At 52.9% G+C, this 20336-nt stretch overlaps 2 protein-coding genes across 6 annotated transcripts; one reads left to right on the plus strand and one right to left on the minus strand.

The window, feature by feature from the left end:
- Positions 1 to 223: 223 nt before the first annotated feature.
- Positions 224 to 4332, minus strand: Sox18 (SRY-box transcription factor 18). Its single transcript, XM_052724121.1, has 2 exons — positions 3749 to 4332; positions 224 to 3560 (listed from the first exon to the last, which is right to left on the minus strand). Exons 1-2 carry the CDS (start codon positions 4086 to 4088, stop codon positions 2776 to 2778), a joined length of 1125 nt encoding a protein of 374 aa, XP_052580081.1. The 5' UTR covers positions 4089 to 4332; the 3' UTR covers positions 224 to 2775.
- Positions 4333 to 4461: 129 nt separating this feature from the next.
- Tcea2 (transcription elongation factor A2) lies at positions 4462 to 19919 on the plus strand. 5 transcript variants are annotated; one of them, XM_052724113.1, is made up of 13 exons: positions 4462 to 5111; positions 11534 to 11690; positions 12207 to 12516; positions 12737 to 12894; positions 14826 to 14888; positions 15199 to 15304; positions 16128 to 16218; positions 17536 to 17666; positions 18061 to 18117; positions 18450 to 18604; positions 18678 to 18824; positions 19485 to 19556; positions 19683 to 19919. In XM_052724113.1, exons 1-13 carry the CDS (start codon positions 5059 to 5061, stop codon positions 19758 to 19760), a joined length of 1578 nt encoding a protein of 525 aa, XP_052580073.1. In that variant the 5' UTR covers positions 4462 to 5058; the 3' UTR covers positions 19761 to 19919. The 5 variants fall into 5 exon arrangements, 4 of the variants coding, with proteins under 4 accessions (XP_052580073.1, XP_052580074.1, XP_052580072.1 ...); XM_052724114.1 differs by having other exon boundaries at positions 19729 to 19919; XR_008215026.1 differs by having other exon boundaries at positions 18678 to 19556; positions 19729 to 19780.
- Positions 19920 to 20336: the final 417 nt, after the last annotated feature.

A 20336-nucleotide genomic window follows, 5' to 3' on the forward strand; every position in this document is an offset into this window, starting at 1 on the left:
AAGGCATGTGCCCAGCTGAATTTGCCTATTTTTAAATTACTTAAAAAGATTTGTTTAGCGGGTGGTGGCACACACCTTTAATCCCAGCACCCAGAAGGCAGAGGCAGGTGGATCTCTGTGAGTTCGAGGCCAGCCTGGTCTACAAAGTGAGTTACACAGAGAAACCTTGTCTCAAAAAAACAAACAATAGTAATAATAGTAATAATAATAATGGACAAATTCATAAGATAGAAAAGAGTTTATTGTTTCTTAGGGGCAAGGAAGTAATGGGTTTTTATGGAGATGATGAAAAAGCTCTGAAGTTACATGGTAGTAATGTTTCCCAACTCGAGTGAGTATTCTCAAACCACTGAACTGTGTACTGAAGGTTTCATGTAGGATAAAGCAGAGTGCTTCCTAGTGGCAACTAGTCATTTCCTCTTAGTGTGAGAGCAGAAAGCAAGTGAGACCCTGTTTGGAACAAGTTCAAGTTGGGGCATATTCTGGGCAGAGCAGAAGCTAGTATTAGGTTTTCTAGAGTGCAGCTGAGTTGGGAGCGGGGAGGTTGAGACCTCAAGTGGGCATGCTCACCCCTCTGCCTGCCGCATCTTGACCTTGTGGGGCAGGAGTCTTTGTGTGGTGTGCGACCACTGGTTTCCTCAAGAATATTCGAAGTGATGATTATATATCCTGAGGAGACCCCTACCTGTTCTCAGACCCTCTTCTCTGGGGATTACTTCACATGTCACCCAGGCTATTCTAGGGACAGACTGTTTAAGGGCTGAAAAGGGTAGATGATTGAAGCTTAGACCTTTTGGGCAAGAGAGAGATAGGATGAGGAGTTAGGAGTATGGCCTTAGTCTGTGGTTCTACCTGGGAGGGTGGGGTTCATCCTTGGAGGGTGGGGTTCATCCTTGGAGGGTGGGGTTCATCCTTGGAGGAGTGAGAAAGGTCTCCTCAAGTAGGATGATAGGAACCTCCCCCGCCCAGCCCAGCACTGATCCACTGCTGTCTTTGGTGGTATGATCCTACTCATGTCCCTTTCTGATCTTGCTCTGGGGTATTTTTCTGCCCTTTGGAACTTGTAAATTTGAACTTGCTCCAAACTGGACCCTTACTAGCCTTCTTCCCGACAGATGGAAAAAGGGTGTTTAGGGAACATCCTGCTCTATCTTCTCTCTGTAGAGACAGTGGGACCACACCAGCACCCTTTGGACCTCCACCCTACTAACCAAGGGAAGAGGGTCCTCTGCAGGAATAAAAATATAGAGCCTAGAACTAGGGAAGTGCCCTGGACCTAGGAATGTTGCTTTGGTCTGCCTGCTGTCTGTCCTGTACTTCTTGGTATGTCCATAGGTTGATGGGAAAATGCCCCATTCCAAGTAGATAAACGCTTGGGGACTGCTCCCATGGATTCAGGCAGCAGGACTGCTCAGGCCTATCTCTTCTATCTCTGCTTGGAGCTTGTCTGACTTTGTCCCTTTTATGTATCTCTGTCCTCTGTCACTGTATGCTAATTATAGAGGATAAGACCCCAAGTGCAGCTCCCCTTACACCATTATTTGAGGTAATGTAATTCATACTGGTCAATGTAGAGATGATACCATCTTGCTTCAGATGCAAAATACTCCTAAGAAATCCTCACATCTTGTGTACTCCTTCCCAAACATTCTGGGAAGCTGGGACCTGTGCATGAACCCACATGAACATCTAGCCCCAGGCTTGTTGCTGGTAAGTCACAAATGGCCACCCTCATTGAAAGCCGTATGGTTACAGCTTCATAGTCATGCTAGGCATTTCACACTCCATGTGGGTGAATCTTGGAATCAGCCGATATTGCAGGATATATGGGAATGCAGGGTAGGGCAGGCCTCTCCTCCAAGAGTGGGAGCGTCTGACTAAGAAGACTTACTAGATTTGAAGTATTTATGTACGTGTGCAGGGACCACCTCCAGGGTGATTGTTCCATTCCTCTCTGGACGAATGTGTTTGTCCAGTAAGGGACTTTGAAAAGGAGATGGTCTGAAAAGAGGCCCCTAGTCCTCCTGAAAGAAGCCCAAGCATGGCTAGTGAGCTGGGAGGCTTAAGGTACACGGTTTGAGCACTGCCTTGGTCACTAAACTTATGTCTGAGCCAGGCCCCCTGGGGGAGCAGAGCAAGTATAGCATGGTGCTGCCCCTCTTAGGAAATATTTTTGAGATCTAGTAATGTATCTGCACAAACCTGCAATTCTGCCCAAGTGAAGAATGCTATCCTTGGCAGTGCTTAGGCTTGTAGAAGGAAAATGCAATCCAGGCTAGGAGCTGATGATATCTGAGAGCCCAACTGGAAGGATAGAGGGCAGCTGTGTGGCTAATCGGAAAAGTCAAGTAATCTCTGTGGTCAATGTTTATGGGAAACACTGTTGTTCCTTATGCATGGATGCTAGTGCTCACTGAAACCCTTTGAAAGAAAAAAGTTTAATTAAAAATTAAATATAGTGTGTTATATATATATATATATAAAAGCAAAGTAAAAAATACAGTCTCATTCTAGAAAATACATAGCAGAAAAGAATTAGATGGTTCAAAAACTTAACCCTGACAGAGGCAGCTAGCACATCCAGGCCTGGGCTCCCTAGGGAAGGCCAGCACACAGGAGCCCCCAAAAGGAGGTATGTGAATGACAGAGGTGGCACCCTTAGGCCACCAGCTCTAAAGGCTGCTGCATAGTCTAACATACATCTGCGAAAGGAAGGGAGCGACAGGGTCCTGACACTTGGCCACATGCTGAAGCGCTGAAGGGCAGGGAGAGTGCCTAGCCTGAGATACAGGCGCTGTAATAGACTGCGCTGCTGGCGTCAGACAGCGCAGAAATGAGGCTACTCTCCTCTGGACAGGACATGGCACGCGGACCCAGTTTGGCCAGCGCCACGTGGTAGGGAAGTGTAGTGGCATCCGGTCGAGTCCGGCCGCAGTTGAGATACTGGTCGAATTCGGTGAGGTCCACATCAGCCCAAAGGTCGGCGGTAGGCTCCAGTTGCTCTGTTCCCTCAAGAGGCGCGGCCTCAGGTGGTGGTGACAGAGGACTGGGGTATGGGCCTGGCGTGCCGTAGTAGAGGCCCGCGAGCGGCGCGGCAGGCGGCGCGGTCCTGAGCGCCTCAGCCAGGGGCGCCCCGTAGCAGAAGCTCGGGTCCCGTGCCAGCTCGGGGGCATAGGGCGCCCGGAAAGCCCGCACAGCGCAGTCCTCGGGCGCCAAAGGCGGTGGGAAAAAGGAGGCCTCGCCAGGCTCCAGGCCGTCCAGAGGCGAGCGCTCGGGCGTGGGTAGCCCCAAGCCATCGAACTCGGCGCCCAGCGTGGGCAGCTCCCGGAAGGTGCGGGCCGCGCCTGAAGCTGCAGGGAAGGGCTCGGGCGGCGCAGACGGCTGCACGAGGCCCGGGAGCAAGAGGCCGGGCTCCAGCCTCCGGGCCTTGCGCGCCTGTTTTTTGCGGCGAGGACGGTACTTGTAGTTGGGATGGTCGCGCAAGTGCTGTACACGCAGCCGTTCGGCCTCTTCCACGAAGGGCCGCTTCTCCGCTGTGTTCAGCTCTTTCCATGCTTTGCCTGTGGACAGCGGGAGCCTGTTAGTGGACCGCCGTCGGGCGCACGACCTGCCAACCCTGCATGCGCCCTGGGCGCTCGGCGCGAATATGGAATAGAATCCTGAGCCCGACCCTGGAGCCCCAGATCCCGACACCCCCTCCCGCCAAGTTCCCTCCCTCACCGCCCTTCTCTGTGCCCTCGACTCTCACCTAGCATCTTGCTCAGTACTGCGTTGTGCAGATCCGGGTTTTGCTGCGCCAGTCGCTTACGCTCGTCCTTCGCCCACACCATGAAAGCGTTCATGGGCCGCCGGATGCGCAACTCGTCGGCGGTTTGGCGCTCTCCGCGGCCGAAGCCATAGCGCCCTGACTCGGGGCTGCGCGGTGGGCTCCGCGGAAGGCTGGACGGCGAGGTGGGCTCGGCGGGCGAGACGTTGGTGACAGGGAGGCCGCGCGGCTCAGCAGCGGCCCCGAGTCCCGGGGCCCATGCACAGTCGCGGCGGGAGGGCGGGTCGTCCTGTGCGCCGTAGCCGGGCGGCGATCTCTGCATTCCAGCTGGGCAAGGCCTGGGCGGAACGCAGCGCGGGAGCGCAGAAGACAGTGGCGGGCACTGCGAAGCCAAGTTCGGAGGGCTGACGGACGTCGGGTGGAGACAGTGGGGATGTGGTAGCTTGGTGCCAGGAAGGCATCCCAGATATAGAGACACCGGGCCAATCCGCAGCGGAGCGGGCGGGCCGGGGCGGGGCTGCCCCCTCTGCGGTGGCTCCCTTTTTTCTTCCTGGCAGGATCCAGCCGAGGCCCCCCCAGCGCAAAGCACCGCTCCCCCTCCCCCCCCGCGCGCACTGTCTCTGAAGAAGAGACCCCCGAGTAGCAGAGGCTGCTGGTGTGGGCTGAGGCTCAAAAGGAGGGGTTCCCCAGAGTTGTCAGTTTTCAGAGTGGAGCTGTCACCCCACCCACAGAGACAGACCCCCGGGCAGTATTGAGGGGAGAGGGCAGCGGCATTAGATTGGATGAAGGAAGATTTATTTTAGAACCAAGTTCTTGGGAGGTCATTTTCATCGTGCACCTCGGGAAAGGGGATGGGATTTTGGAGGTGTTCTTGCCTCTTCCTGTCGGTTGACCCTCCCAGATGCTGAGCTCAGTTGGGTAGTTTGAATGCCTCTCCCAAGTTCTGCCCCTGAGGCTGGGGAAAAGTGGACCTTTTTATCCCTCTCTCATACCCAAATTCTGGGACAAGGCAAAACATGGACCTGGTCCACAAGGAAAAGGTAGACTGGTAGGCACAGGACACAGCCAGTCCCTGCTTCTGTGTGTGGGCTACTGTAAGCTGGTTTCCTTACCCAGGCCAAACAGCTGTCTCAGGAAGAGACAGGGGCCTGGGCAGGTGAGACAGGAAAACTGGGTGTTTTCCAAAAGAGCCCTCACTCATTTTCTTTTTCTATCTTTCCGAACACTCCACCAGGAAGAGATCTGGCCTCTAGAAACGGCTTTCTTCTGAGAGTTGCCCCTTGTCCATTGCCATGTATAACTTCATAGAGGAAAAGCCAACGTTCTTGACAGCTGTCTGTGACAGGTGACTAACTCCACTTACATGTACCCTGGACACTCGGCAGCCTTCTCTATCATGTCAGGATATCCCACCTTGAGCATTGAGAGAGAGTCTGTGTGGCTTCTGGGGCTGTTCTTATGAGTCCTACAGCACCCTGTGCTGTTCCTGAGTAGTCCCTTTCTTTCTGAGCACTCTCGCCGTGGGGAGATGCCAGAGTTCCCTATAATCCCTCAGACTAATGATGATGAATATTATGACCTGATATTTTGTCATGTAGATATGGTAATAAAGGGTCCATTATAGGTCCGGCACCTGCTGCAGGGGCATGAACTTTGAGTAGGGTGGGACTACTGGGGCAACTCAGTACTTTCTCAGAAGGCAGGCAGTGGTGTGGACACCAAGGTGAAAATGTTTACAGGACCTTGCCAATGATCAGCTCCCTTTTGGCAGGTCTAGGTGGGTGGGTAGACTGAACAGGTGGTACAGGAGGATGGTGAGTGAGGACATGAAGAGCTGTGTGAAGATTTTCGTTTTGAGAATGGGCACAAAGAACTAGAGGGGGAGGGGGAGCATGGGTCAGTGGTAGAGTGCTTGCCCAGCATGCAAAAGGTCCTAGTTCCATCTCCAGTACCACAAACAAACAAAGCAAAGGACAAGAGCTACCCTAATATTCCCTCACTTCCATCAGTTTTTGTCAGAAATTACCCTTACTCCATAGCTGTGGATACAGGTTAGAGTCCCCAGAGCCTGACTCAGCCAGGACAACAGCTATTTTGAGATGATGTTCACTAGGGCTCTGGGAAAGGATCCCCGGATTCTTTTGCTGCAGCCTCATATGTTGAGGAGGACTTGGAGTTCTGTGATAACTCAGAATCAGCCTCATGTTGAACAGGGTACCCAGCATAACCTCATTGTTCCCTAGCCCTCTAGCACCCACCTCTCCTGGCACCAGCCAATGACCCTCCTCATAGGCAAGTTGTGGCTCAAATGTCAGCCTGTCATATCCTGTGAGCTGGGCTGGGCAGGAGCCTGTGGGGTGCCTCTTTTCTCTGTAGGGTCAGGCTACCCTCCCTGCCCACTCTTGGCAGTGGTGGTGCTGGCAGCTCCCACCCTCCCTCCAGATGGGGCAATGGGGGAGGTAGCTTCAGTCTGCCAGCAGGGTGGCCCTGACCCTGGAGCCCCAGGGCTGGAGGGACTCCCCAAGGCTGTACAGGGCTGCTGTGGGTGTGGCCAGCTATGCTAGGAGAGGGACATTCCATGTGAATGTCTGTGTGTCTGTGTGTGGTCTACATGTGTGCCTCTGTCAAGTTCCCAGGGTATGGGGAGAGGTAGACCCTAGTGCTAGAGACTGCCCAAGTCCTTGGGAGTCAGACATGATGGACTCTCTTATAAGGGAATAGGAACTCAGATGTTGAGGACTGGAAGTTCTACTCAGGAAAACATGTACTCAGCACCCTAAGAAGGGACCCCCCAAGGCTTCTTTGTTAGATGAAGATCTGGCAGAAGAGAGAAGGGAAAATCTGCATTGGAACTCCACTTCAGTCTAGCTTGGCTTAGATGGGCACTTACCTATGGCAAGGCCATTGTCTATAGCCCCAGCCCCTAGAAAGTTGGAATGGTAGGGCAAATCTTTTCTGCCAGTATGGGGCTGGCCTGGGTGTCAAGTGGACCCTATTCCCCTTTCCTTCTTGCTTACACCTACTCTCCTTCCTCAGCTTCTCTGGACCCCAGGCTTCCGTGAGGCCTGAAAAGGATGCTGGGTAGTTCCCCTTGGTGCCTATAGTGGGGGATTGGCTTGGCTCTGCTCTGCCTGGGGGTGGTGAGACCTCCCAAGCACTGCCTGGGCACAGACCTCCCAGGCTCCCACCAGACAGCTCTGGCTGCTGTACAGCAGTGAGGCTGGGACCAATTACATAGTCCTTTAGGGCTTGGGCCCTCCCACTCCCAAAGGGTGAGGTGGGGTCCCTGTCTGAGGGCAACAGAGCTCCAGGTGGATGAGTCTTTTTTGCAGCTAGCCTTCCAGTTCAGACCTTTCTTCTGACATACCACTCTTGGCTCCAAACCTTGCTGGCATCCCAGTCTCTGGTGGCTGGAGCTGGGGGAATATGAAGCTAGGACCAACCTTTACTTCTCTCCTGGAGTCAGAGCCTTTGGCAGTCTGATGCCTTAGAACAGAGAGGGATAGTTCTGGTTTAGATGAGCTAGGCCCTAGCCTAAAAATCCTTCAGCTTATGTGTATGAGTGGGTAGAAGTACTTTCAAATGTTGGATTCTTGGTAAAGTTCACAGGTTCAGTTCCCAATCATAGCATGGTGGGAGTGGGAGTGTTGGAATGAGTGGGTGTTGGGCTAGTGGAGGGGCACCAGTGTTAGCTGTTTTAGGTAAAGAATGATGCTCAACAGGTGGTGTTGGCACACGCCTTTAACTCTAGCACTCGGGAGGCAGAGGCAGGCAGATCTCTGTTTGTTTGAGGACAGTCTGGTCCACAGAGTGTTCCAGGACAGCCAAGGCTACATAGAGAAACCTTGTCTCAAAAAACAAGCAAGCAAGCCAACAAGTAAACAAACAAACAAACAAAAAGAATGATGGTCAGGGTGTTGTGTAGAGATGGCTTGGCTCTCATCCACTCTGTGCCCTCTGGCCAGCAGGACTGGGTGGGAACAGTAGGGATGGGAGAAGCAAATGCAACTTATTACTGCAAGGTCACCATGGATAATGGCAGACCAGAGTGCTATGGACATATGAGAGTAAGCCACATGCAACAGAGTGGGTTCTGTGGGTGGGCCAGGGATCAGACATCCTTTGAAGGATGTTCCAGAGTTTTCAGTTACTATACTGTGGTGGGCATGTGGGTGCTCAGGGTGTTATCACAGGCATTGTCCACTTTTTAGGGTCACTAGATGAGAGCTAGGTGGGCTGTCAGGTGAGTTGTATGAGAGAAGGCTGGGGCTGCTGTGCAACATTTTGGAGTGTTCTGGTTCAGGGGGGCTGCATGGCCAACTTGGGTCCTCCAATGCAGCCGCCTACTATGTATGAGCCTCTGAGCAGCACTGCTGCTCCTGCTCTGCAGGGGCTCCATGGGAACCTGGCTGGGGAGCCCGGCTACTCATGGGTTTCCGTGGCGACAACAGGGCGGAGCCAGGAAACAGCCGCTCAGGAAGGAAGGCTGGCCTTCAGGCCAGAAAGAACCCACTGGGCTGAGGAGGCGCCAGACATTCTGTCCAGTTTCCCCAACCCCTGCTGGCCGGTGCTCTCGCCCATTCCGTTGGCCTCACCCTCGCCCCGCCCCCACACCTCAGAACTGCGGGTCTTTACATAAATAGTTGCTTTTATTCTCAGCTCGGTGCATGACCTGGGTCTGTGGATGTTGCTGCCTCTGTTTTCATGAGTGGGCCTTTGCCTTTAAGGTGGGCTAATTGCAGGCATACTCGAGTCTCTTAGGCTTCTGGGAGGTAGTACCCATTCTGAATGCCCTGCCATGTTGGGCTGGAGATAAAGGGAGACTAGGGCAGAGAAAGAATACATCCATCTCCTCTTCCTCTTCCTCCCTCCCCATTCTTCTCTCTCTCTTCTAGTAATTTTTCTTCTATTTTAAAATGTTGCTAACTGGGCCAGGCACGGTGGCGCACACCTTAAATCCCAGCACTTGAGAGGCAGAGGCAGGTGGATCTCTGTGAGTTTAAGGCCTGCAATGAGTTCCAGGACAGCCAGGACTGTGTAGAGAGACCCTGTTTGAAAAACAAACAGACAAACAAAGAAAAATGTTGCTAACTAAGGTGTCCCTGGAACTCTATGTAGTTCAGGCTGGCTTCTGTTTTCTGAGTTTTGAAATTGTACGTGTAGTCATCACACCCAGCTTTGCATGCTTTCTCCCTTCCTTCCTTCCTTCCTTCCTTCCTTCCTTCCTTCCTTCCTTCCTTCCTTCCTTCTTCTCTTCTCTCTTCTCTCTTCTCTCTCTCTCTCTCTCTCTCTCTCTCTCTCTCTCTCTCTCTCTTCCTTCTTTTCCTGGCTGGTGACAAATGTCTTTGGTGGAGAACCAGCTGGCTGTTTAGGGACTTCCACTCTCATTTGCTCAGAGACAGAATTCATTTTTTTTTAAATTTACTGAAGCCCCTGCTGGCACTAGACTGTCTTCTGAGGTGGGAAACTGGAAAAGAACAAACAGCCCCAATCCTTGCTGTGAGATGTTTCCATTCTGGTGTGGAAAGGCTAAAAATCAATAAATCCACAAATAAGCCCATATTGGAAGTACTAGGTATGAGAAGGGGCTATGTCAGTATCTACATCCTGTTTTTTCATGAGTGGGTTTTGAGCCCACACTGAAAGAAACATGTGAAGAAACCATACAAAAAGCATGCTCCACAGATGGGGAGCTGTTTTAAAGTCACTGGGGCGGGGGGCGGGGGGGGGGGGGGAAGAGCAGGTGTATGGAAGGGCCGGGATGAAGCATAAGGACTGAAGATCAAGAGGCCCAGTGGAGCCTGGAAGGATCTTGCTTTTTCCTCTGAATGAGACTGGAGAAGAGTTTTCAGTGACTTGGCATCCCACAGGCTCAGCACAGCTTTGTTCCTGCAGGGGCTTAGCTATGGCTGACTTTGTTCAGGCTGATCTCTGCAGGATGGCAGGCAAGCAGGCAGGCTGCCTTAGAATTCCACAGGTTTGCTGCCTCTGAGTCAGACCTCCATGCTTCATCCATTGCCTCTGACCCTGTGGCTGCCTGGGGTTCCTTAGAGTAGGAGGGCGGAGTGGCCGCCAGGCTGGCGGGCTGGCAGGGCAGGGGGGCGGCATTTCTGGGAATTGTGTGGGGGAAGCACATTCACATTGTTAGAGCAAGCCTGCAGCTAGGGCCTCACTGGCCTCTGGGGGATGCCTCCTGCCTCCCTAGCCCTGCCTCTGGTGGTGGTGGTGGGGGGGGCAAAGCTGGACCCTGGCCAGGCTGTGGGCTGTCGGGGGACTTTCCAAACAGACATTTCCATGAGCCCATGGCTCTTCCCATTCTGTAGACTAGGATACTGAGGCTCAGAGAGCTGGCATCTACACAAAGCCAATATCCCTATGTCCAGGCTCCACTTTCTACCCCCAAATGACCAGAGACTCTTATCTGTCACTGGTCACTGCCCTGTCTGATCACAGAAGCCAGTGTCCATGGAAGGCCTGAGGTGGGACTGGCTATGGATACAGAGCCACGGAACCCTATGGTGGAGACCTGCAAGCCCAAAATGGGCTGGAGGAACTGAGAACTTGGTGCAGAGGAGGGACGACCATATGGAGGCCGGAGCAGGACCTCCTGGGGCTTAGGATGCCTCCTGGTCTGTGAGGATGGGAAAAGAAGGGGCTCCGTGTGAGCTTGGCCGTGTGAGTCTTCCCACCCACCACCGCCCTGCCTTGGCCAGAGGGGAAGCATTCAGGCCACCACTGGGGTCAGGGCCAGCTCTGGGCAGACTGGGATGTGGGGTAGGGATCACAAATAGAAAAATAAATGGCTTGAGTTTCCGCTGTTTCCTGAACTGAGGAAGGGGGAAGGGCAGGCTTTGGGCCAAAGGTGCAGTTGGCCCGGTGGGGCAGACCCTGGGGATGTCCCATGATCCCACCTCATTAGGGTATTGTCTGCCCTTTTCAGACCTTCAGGCTGGGATATCTCCATCCCAGGGGCCCTAAGATAGGGCTGTGTTGCTCATTGAGAGCTCCTGAGGTTGGAGATCCACTAAGGAAGGGACAGGCTATTAAGGAAAATTGGGTGTACCCCAGGAAGGCTGGGTGCAAAAGCCAAACGGTGACCTGTGAAGGAGCCTCATCTGGGTGTTCTGGGGGCGTGGGAAAGACCCCAGTGATAGATAGGATGGAAAGGTAGGCAAGGCTATCTCCTAGAAGTAGGCAAGTGTGTCCCTCTCCATCACCTTCAGAGGGCTAGAGTAGAGGACAACACCATGTTGGAATGAACACCTGGTGATGTCCAGATAGTGTTTGGTGGAGAGGTTCACTGAAGAGAAAACTCCCAAAGTCAGCAAGGTGTGTGGCTGGGGGTGGGGGTGGGGGTGGGGGTGAAGGTTCTGATGTGGGAGTGACTTCTCTGAGCAAGGGCCAGAGGTTGGATTTGGAGCTCCTGCAGGGTCTGGGATTAGGGCTTTGGTTTGTTTGTTTTAGTCATGTAGCCCAGGCTGCCCTCAAACTGGAGATGTATCTGAAGATGACTTTGAATTTCTGATCTTCCTGCCTCTGCCTCCCAGGCTGGTACCTGTGATGCCTGGTTTTATGTAGTACTTCTGATTGAACCCAGGGCTGCTTCTATGCTAAGCAAACACTACCAACTGAGCTAAGCCCCAGCTCAGTGAATGAAGTTTTCTAAGGCTGGGATGTGGAAATATCTGGCTGGTCAGTGCCAACCCCACAAGTGAGGACCCCTCAGGAATGAACACATCTTTTATCTGGCTTTTTTTGTTATCATAGCTCCCCTGATGGTGATCTACTGGACTTTCCTCTGGAAGGAGCATTGCCTGAGCAGGTTTGTGGGTTGCTCCTGCCACCTACAGGCTGCTGTTGCTCATCACTGGGACCACGACTCCACCGTGGACAGCCCCTTCAACCAAACACAACATGGTTGAAGGTCAGGTGGCTCCTTTACTGCAAGCTCTGTACCAATTCAATGCTCAAACACAGGGTTCCCTCTCCCAGAACTTGTTTGGTTGGGTTTGGCTTAGAGCAAGGGCCCAGACGCCAGTAAAAGGCAGAATCAGAGTTGGTGTGGAAGCTGGAGAGCTGTGTTCATCCATCACTGCACCCCTGGAAAAGCTTTGTTACCTACAAGAAATTCCGTACTTTTTTCTTATGGTGAAGATGTCATAAATGATTAAATGGGCAGCCCAGGCCATGTGTAAATTCCATTTGCACCCTGGCCTCGTGGTGCAAACTGTGGGTACAACAATTCAGATAACTGTCTTCTGGCACCAGCACACCTGCTACCATCTGCTGCACAGAAGAGGAGCCAAGTACCTCTTTTCCTTCCCTGGGCATGGCTATGATGTTTCTGAGGCACTGCCGCGGTACCTGATTGCCTTGCCTTGTTTTCAGTGTTTAATGTGAATCGGATGATCCTGATCACTCTGTCATCCTCACTTCACAGGCTGGGAGACTGAGACGTAGAGCAACGAGCAGAACCTGGGATTTTCACCTTGTTAGGTTGACTTCAGAGCCTGATTTCTTGCCCAAGAGGCCTTTTCAGAGTCCAGGGGCTATACCTCCCAGTGTGCGCCGCATCTGCGCAGAGGCAAGAACGACCCAAACCTGGCTTGGTAACGATGCAAGGGTGTCAAGTCCAGCAGGGTGTAGGGCTGAGCTGAGAGGTCCCGACGCCTCGCCCCTTCTAGGAAGTGGAGGCGACCGGACTCGACCAGCGAAGGAGAAATGCACCGCCAGGACAAGCGGCTCAGATGGTACTCCTCCCGTCAAGTTCCACCCTCTCCCTGCCATTCGGGGGTGGGGGTGGGTAGGGTGCGTGTGAGGCGGTCGTTCCGCGGGCGTACGGAGGAACTACCTTTTCCAGCGGGCCGCGCGCCACATGCCGCGCAGTCGTCTGGGAGTTGTGGTCCCGGGGGCGGAGACTTTTTTTTTTTTTTTTTTTTTTTTTTTAATTGTGTTGCACGCGGCGGCCAGGCGGAGGTTTGTTCCGCGCATCTAGGCGGCGGCAGCCGAGGTCGGGCCGGGCGGCGCAACCGGCGCAACCCGCTGCCACCGAGGTGGTGATGGGCAAGGAGGAGGAGATTGCGCGGATCGCCCGGAGGCTGGACAAGATGGTGACCAGGAAGAGCGCGGTGAGGGGCGCGGGCCGCCAGGATCCTGGGGCCCCCGCTCCGCGTAGACCCGCTGAACCCACCCGCGGGGAGAATGACACTCAGACCAGTCGAGACCCCTGCCCCAGGCCCGCCCTCTACCTTGTCCTGAGACTGCCGCTTCGCACTGGACGCCAAGCTGACTTGAGATCTGCCCACTGCCCCATCGCCCAGCGGTGGTCGCGGGCGTTCTTAGCCCAGCCGTTGTCTCCCATGTCTACCCCCACCCTCCAGAACCAGGTTTCTCTAATAACCCCCCCACCCCCGCTTAGGCCTCAGGCCTCAGGCAGCAGCAAGTCGGTGTAGGTAGACAGTAGAGATTCCGAAATGAACCTGTGTCCTTGAGACCCTAGTAGACTGACTCTGTCCCTAGCCTTGCCCCGAGGCACTGTGGGCTTGGCAGTCTAGCCTGCCTTCCGACCCTGGTCACTCGGGAGCATCCTTAGGGGATGATGGCACCTGCATCTTGTCTTCCGTGGGTGGGAAGGGACCAGGAGGTGGCCTTAAGGCTAAGTATGACCCGCCCATCCGCGGCACCAATCCCAGGGCAGCCCAGATGGTGGCTGAGTTATGAGTCTGTACAGCCTCCCCAGGACTGTGCTTGAAGTGGAGGGCTGCAGGACAGCTTTTGGAGATAAGCAGGATTGCCCTGGGTTCCTGTTGGTCAGGGGTAGAGGGATGGGATCTAAGCCAGGAAGAGGGTTAGGTTCCCCTTTTCACCTGAAACAGCCCCACTGCGCAATCACCTAGGCTGCAGAGGCCTGCTGGTGCTTTTTTCCTCTAAGGGTATTAAATCCAAATGACAAACTTGGAACTTGGAGATGGGGTGGGACTCTATAGGGACTTGGGAACTGGTAGAGACACAGACAGGACTGTACAGTAGGAGAAGGGAAACGGCAGAGGTTCCAGGATGTTGCAGCAACCTGAGAGGCTCCTTGGAGCAGCTGGTGGTTTGTTTGGACCTTCAGGGTGGGAGTACAGAGCTGTTGGGAATGAGTGCCTCCGGCTCTAAGGATCAGGTCTTCTCAGGAAGTCACCTCAGGGCTGATTGGTGTACAGTCCCAAGAGCAGGATCTGCTTTAGGGCCATGAAACAGGGCTGCAGTCTGAGCAGATAAGTAACCCAGAATGGAGGTCAGCCCCAGACCCTCCCACTGCCTCTAGTATGGAAGGTTTGAATGGTTGGGTGGGTTCTCTCTGCCTCTTTGTGGCATGCAAAAACACACGAGCTAATAGTAGCAACGTGGAGGACGGCAAGCACAACAGTGTTGGGTGTTGTAAGAATCTGTCTCACTGTAGGAAGAGGTGCTTGAATAAAGCTTTGAATTGCTAGGGAGAAGAGCGGTCTTAAGCAGAGTGCGGTTTTTAAGATAGGAAGAGGAGGAACCTGCCTTCAAGGTGCAGCCTTTCTGTAGATACCGAAGAATAGAGCTTGGGCAGAGGAAGAAAATCAGGATTGTGTGTTAAAAAAATCCAGAAGTGCTACACTGATGGATGGGCACTTTGAGGAGAGGCTGCTCTACCATCACGGCATAGATGGACTAAGACTAAGGAACTTGAGTTATATCTCTGAGTGTTCTTCCATGTTGAGCAGGAACTGGGGCATTTTTTTCTCTAGTAGTTTGCTCAGTGACCTGGTGTGGTTACCATGAGGTCTGGAGGTCACCACAGATACAGGGTGAAAAACCACCTGATCTTTGAGGAGAGCACTGTTAAGCTGTTTGCTTCTATTCCTGCCCTAGTGCAGGGGCAGTAAAAAGCCCCTGTTGTGATGTAGGACCATGTGTGCAGTGCTCTGGTCTTCTCAAGGTAGAGGAGTGGCTTCCTTTCTGACATGTAAATTGTCCCCTAAATGATCAGGAAGATGTGTGTTTGTCCATTAAGGTCCTTTATGAAAGTACTTTTTCCTTCCAGGAGGGAGCCATGGATTTGCTGCGGGAGCTGAAGGCCATGCCTGTTACATTACACCTGCTCCAGGTAAGCTCTTCTGGTCCTGGTCTAAAATGGTTCCAGAGACAGCAATCTAGCAGGGCTCCTTATATATTCCCACAAGGTTTAGCTGGCATAAACAACTGCTCTAAGGAGAGGGTTTCTGATTCTCTCTGGTGATCAGTGAGGTGGGAGGGGGGTGCTCTGGGTTCCAAATGAGATCATAGCCATTGGGAGAGGTGTCTTTCTGTCCCTGCCCATTTCCCAACCCTTTTCTTTGGGAGCCAAGAGTCCTTAGTGAGGATCTGCCTCTGGAGCAGGCCCCTACCACCTCTGACCCAGGACACTTGCCTTGCAGTCCACCCGTGTTGGAATGTCTGTCAATGCCCTACGGAAGCAGAGCTCGGACGAGGAGCTCATTGCGCTGGCCAAGTCCCTCATCAAATCCTGGAAGAAGCTCTTGGGTGCGATCAGAATGTAAAGGGTGACTCTTGTTGCTCAGCACAGCATAGAGTGCTGGCTCTGATGCTCTTACTCAGGCTATCTGGTTATGGGATACAAAAAACAGGCCAGAGAGTACCCATCCCTGGGCTGGAAGTGGATGAGGATAATTGAAGATGGATGTCATCTGTTGTGGTAGGGAGGGGGATAGCCTGGGAGGCATGACTATTGATACAAGGGTTATGTTGGGAAGGAGGTTTTCAAGCTTTGAGAGGTCAACAGAAAAGGAGGTCCAGGTCAGGATGCTCCAGCTGAAGAAGGAGGAGGTGGGGTCGCTACCTATGCAAAAGGTGAGCTAGGCAGACAGCAGCTGTTTGTGGGGACAGTGGACAAGTAGGCTGCAGAGATGCTCCTACTGATTAGGAAGGCAACCATTCCTGGGCTCTGTCTGTACCTCTGTGAGACAACCCAGGATCGGTCCCTCCTTACAGTCACATGGCCATCAAGAGGCTAGCAGTGTAAGTTTTTCCTGGTCCCTAGTTCAGGTTTTGGGCAAGGCCCTGCCCGTGTTTTCAGAAGGAGCCTTTTATGAGGCATATGCTTGCTTTCTGGCCATGTTCGACCTAAAGAGTCCCACAGCAGCTTGCTTGAGTGGGGCTTGAGGAGGGTGGGTCCCGAAGCGGCTGGTATGCTTTCTGGGTACTGGGAGGAAGGTCTGGTGGCCTCCTGGCACCTTGCTTGTCTAATGACTTTAAGCTGTAGTTATAATGGCCAGGTTGAGGCCAGGCTGGCACCTGTCTGCCTGCTCCTGACCAGTCTACACCATCTATTTTCTGATAATGGCAGATGTTTCTGATGGCAAGACCAGGGATCAAGGGAGGGGCACACCTCTGCCCACATCGTCCTCAAAGGATGCCTCAGGGACTACGGATCTCAGGTAGCATATCTGAAGGCAGGTATATACATTGCTGCCTCTTGCCTCAGTTTCCTCAGTGGGAAAAGAAGGCTGATGTCTATTTGCCTGGGCATTGCCCTGAGGGAGAGGCCCTCTCCAGGGCACCATTTATAAGTTATAGCCTCGTGCTGAATACTGCCCCACTGCTCAGTTCCTTTCTTGCCCATCTAAGATGTCTGCCTGTGTCTGCCTGGCTGTCAATGTCATCACTGAGACCTTCAGTAAGGAGTCGCTACCCATCAGGAGCAGGCCTGGCCCTAGGCCCCCTTGCCTGCTTCCTTAGACCCTATGTTTTTGCTGCTCAGCAGGATTGGTGAATGCATCCCTCATGCAAATGCTATCCGGAGCTATAGGTGGGCACAGCTCATATCTCCACATTCAAGTGTTGTCACACCTCTGCCTTAAAGATGGTCAGGGCAGACCTGTTACCATGGAGACTAGGGGCACTGCTAGTTACAGGCTATGGATGAGAAGCTGCTTTGATCAGATGGTAGCAGTGGCTAGAGGCTGGGCCCAGGCCACAACAGCCTATGCTCTGGACTCCAGACTAGCAGTCCTGATATGGTGTTATGTCCTGAGGTCATTAGCACGCTTGTACAGTTGATTTTGCTCCAGAAAGCCACCTGACTGCCGATTTCCAGAGGAAAGGGCCTGGTGGGTATAGCATGACTGTTGGGCAAGTCTTTTACTGGACCCAGACCTGAGATCCTTGCCCAATTTCATTTCTGTTGTGTGGGGTAACCTGTGACATTAAGACTTGACTTTGGGTGACCCCCCACCTCATCTTTACTCCAGGCAACCAGAAGTATCGGCTTGGTTCTGCCATTAGCAGAGAGGCATTCACAGCATGGCCCATGTCCTAGGCTTCTTGGGAAGCAGACACTCTGGAGCTAGCAAGAATATCTCAGTTCTTTTTGACCAGGGAGCATTGCTTAGACACTGATTGTTGAAGAAGGATCTGACATCCACTTGGGGAGTGATCTGTGCTTCACCGTGGACCTTCTAGCCAATGCCCTTCTCTGACAAGGAGGGCAGAGCACATAAGCATTCTAGGCTGAACTAAGGATGGATGTAGTCACTGGGCCTAGCTGGGTGTCTGTCAGGATAGACCAAATGGGCTTTGGAGGTCAGCAGAGTATCCACATTTGCTTTTCTGGGGACCACCTGTGGCTCAGGAAAGGTCCGGGAACCACCCAGAGAGGGTACTGGGTAGCCCACCAATGATGTCCAACAGCTACTGGAGAAGCACAACTTAGCTTAACAGGCTCAGTCTGAGCCCAGCAGGCTTTGTCTCTCTAGCTGCAAGAAGCCAGACCCACCTAGAACTTCATCCACTCCGAGGATCACCACATTTCCCCCAGTGCCCATCACCTGTGATGCTGTACGAAACAAATGCCGTGAAATGCTGACTTTGGCCCTGAAAACGGACCGTGAGTATTACAACCTCTGGATTTTGACACTTGTCCAAATTCACAGAGTGGCCTGGGCCTCTGCCTGCTTTAGAGGTTTCTCTGTGCAACAGCTCTGGCTGTCCTGGAACTTGCTTTGTAGACTAGGCCTCAGACTCACAGAGATCCACCTGTCTCTGCCTTCCAAGTGCTGGGATAAAAGGCATGTGCCATCAATGCCACATAGCTCTTCTCTTTAGCCCACTGTGACCTAGGGAGGAGGCTGGGTTTTTTGGGGTCACCAGAATACCCGTATCTTGGGAACTGTCTCCCAGGAATGCAAGTGTCATATTTAGCTTCTAGGGCTCTGTGCAAGCAGAGGCGTGGCAGATGGAAAAAGCCAGTGGGGGAAACTAATGAGGGCTCCCTCTTGCAGATGACCACATGGCCGTCGGTGTAGACTGTGAGCATCTGTCAGCTCAGATCGAGGAGTATATCCTTTGTACAGTGTATACAGGGTCAGAGGCTTCTGGTAGAGTCTGTAGGTCACTGAGTTGTGCTTCTCCAGTAGCTGTTAGACACCACTGGTAGGTTATCCAGTGCTCTCTTGGGGTGGTCCCCTGACCTTTCCTGGGCCATGGATAGGTAAAGGGCTGTGACTACTTCATAGGTAGATCTGGGCTTCAAACAGGAATGGGTTTAGAGAAGGTACAACACTATAGCCCCTCAGTTCCCCCACAGGGCTTGAGTGGGTAGACTCATTCCTATAACTCCAAGGAGAGGATGGAGCTCAGAAACCTCAGATGGGTCCTTAAATACCCTTACGCATCTTCCTGGATGTGGGAAATACAGACATGAAGTACAAGAACCGTGTGCGGAGCCGAATCTCCAACCTGAAAGATGCCAAGAACCCTGGCCTGCGGCGGAATGTGCTGTGTGGTGCCATTACACCCCAGCAGATAGCTGTGATGACATCAGAGGTGAGCCCCACTGCAAGGGCTGGGCAGGATGTTTCTGCAGAGCTGCAGACTGAACACTTGGCCCCTTTATCAGGAGATGGCCAGTGATGAGCTGAAGGAGATCCGCAAGGCCATGACCAAGGAGGCCATCCGTGAACATCAGATGGCCCGTACAGGTGGCACACAGACCGACCTGTTCACCTGCAGCAAGTGCAGGAAGAAGAACTGCACCTACACGCAGGTTGGGGTCCACTCTATCTTCCTTGGCTGGGACCTCAGGGCACACCCATCCTCTTCTTGGATACCACCCATGTCCCTATTTTTGCTGGTCTGGGGTTCTGTGGCAGGGCTAGGTGGCTTGGCCCTGCCCAGCATGGAGAGACAGGAGTGCAGTATTCTGTTTGGCTGTGGGACCTTCAGACCTTGCTATGGAGGGGGAGGCTGAAGTATTCCGGGGAGACCATGTGTACTCCAAGAGATATTGGGTACTTGGGAAGAGGTGAGTGAATTAAGATGGTCTCTTTGGTAGATTGTTCCAGGGCTTGTGGAAGCTGCCATCATCTGTAATAGGGCATGCATGAGGGCAGGATAGCTCAGTCCTCACTACTTATAAGAACTGGCCCTGTGAGATAAGGTTTTCTCTTGGGTCTCCCAGATGGCCAGGGCCACTGGCATCTCTGCTGATCCTTTCACTATATAGACCCTCCTGTTGGGAATTCTGTACTTATCTGACATTCTGGACTCTACTGAGCCCAGTTGTTCAGGCCCATAGGCCTAGTTCTAAAAGGTTGAGGTCACTGGGAAATTTCAAATCAAGTCATCAGTAGAGATCAAGGGGTATGAAACCAGTACTGTCCAGATTAGGGCAGCAAAATCAGGAATTCAGCCACCCACCCTACAGGTGCAGACCCGCAGCTCCGATGAGCCCATGACCACTTATGTTGTCTGCAACGAGTGTGGGAACCGCTGGAAGGTAGGTGGGTGGGCCCAGAATGCTCACCTCCAGTCCTGTCTCAGCATATATCAGACCCAAAGTAGGAACCAGGGCCCATTATACCCAGCTAGTTTCCTGGGAGTCTCTGTCTTATTTTTGCCCTAGGGGGTCATGTGGGGCCTTGGTCAGACATTTCCCTGCCTTCCTGCAGTTCTGCTGAACCCTTGTACTGATGTGTTGTAGTCCTGGCCATGGCCAGCATTGCCCCCTCCTGCAATGTTCTTGGTGGACACAGCTTCTCTGGAGATCCTCAGAAGGTGGCATGCCCTGTCCCAACCTGCCTGCCTGGTGTGCACCTTTCTGCCCTTTGTCCCTCATTATTAAATGTTTTCTTTTGCCTTCCTCTGGCCTTGCTCTTGGTGGGAGTTACATAGGCTTCAGCTGGGTCCTGTCCTCCCATCACCCTAGACATCTCTCCTTCCTGGGCTCAGACAACACTTGAGCTAAGCTGTGATAGGGTAATATAGGCAAGAGCATGTCTGTTTTTTAGAGAGATTACTTGTACATGTGATTCTAGGACATTGGTGGTACTGCTTATATGTGTGCCATCATGCTGGCTGTGTGGGCAGGTGACATATGGGACTTGTTAGAACAGGACTTTGCCCAGTGTTCACCCATCCTCACCAGACATGGCAGCCCAAGGACCTGGTGCCCTTTCAGGATGTTTTGCTTTGTCTTTCACTCTGCTCACCACATGGGAGAGGATGGTCTCTGGGCTGAGGTCAATTCTAGCTTCAAATTGCTCAAACTCCCAGCAAC

The sequence above is a fragment of the Peromyscus californicus genome, unplaced genomic scaffold, assembly GCF_007827085.1.
Source record: "Peromyscus californicus insignis strain IS unplaced genomic scaffold, ASM782708v3 Scaffold_7__1_contigs__length_154581171, whole genome shotgun sequence".
Lineage (NCBI taxonomy): Eukaryota > Metazoa > Chordata > Mammalia > Rodentia > Cricetidae > Peromyscus > Peromyscus californicus.

What these genes read in the sequence shown, in the direction of transcription:
- Sox18 (XM_052724121.1), bottom strand. Translation starts at nt 4,088, where the DNA reads ATGCAGAGATCGCCGCCCGGCTACGGCGCACAGGACGACCCGCCCTCC. An exon ending in AGTACTGAGCAAGATGCTAG is followed by an intron (nt 3,561 to 3,748) that starts GTGAGAGTCGAG and finishes CGCTGTCCACAG; the next exon opens with GCAAAGCATGGAAAGAGCTG.
- Tcea2 (XM_052724111.1), top strand. Translation starts at nt 5,059, where the DNA reads ATGTATAACTTCATAGAGGAAAAGCCAACGTTCTTGACAGCTGTCTGT. An exon ending in TTACATTACACCTGCTCCAG is followed by an intron (nt 14,889 to 15,198) that starts GTAAGCTCTTCT and finishes CTTGCCTTGCAG; the next exon opens with TCCACCCGTGTTGGAATGTC. An exon ending in ATCCTGGAAGAAGCTCTTGG is followed by an intron (nt 15,305 to 16,127) that starts GTGCGATCAGAA and finishes TGATAATGGCAG; the next exon opens with ATGTTTCTGATGGCAAGACC.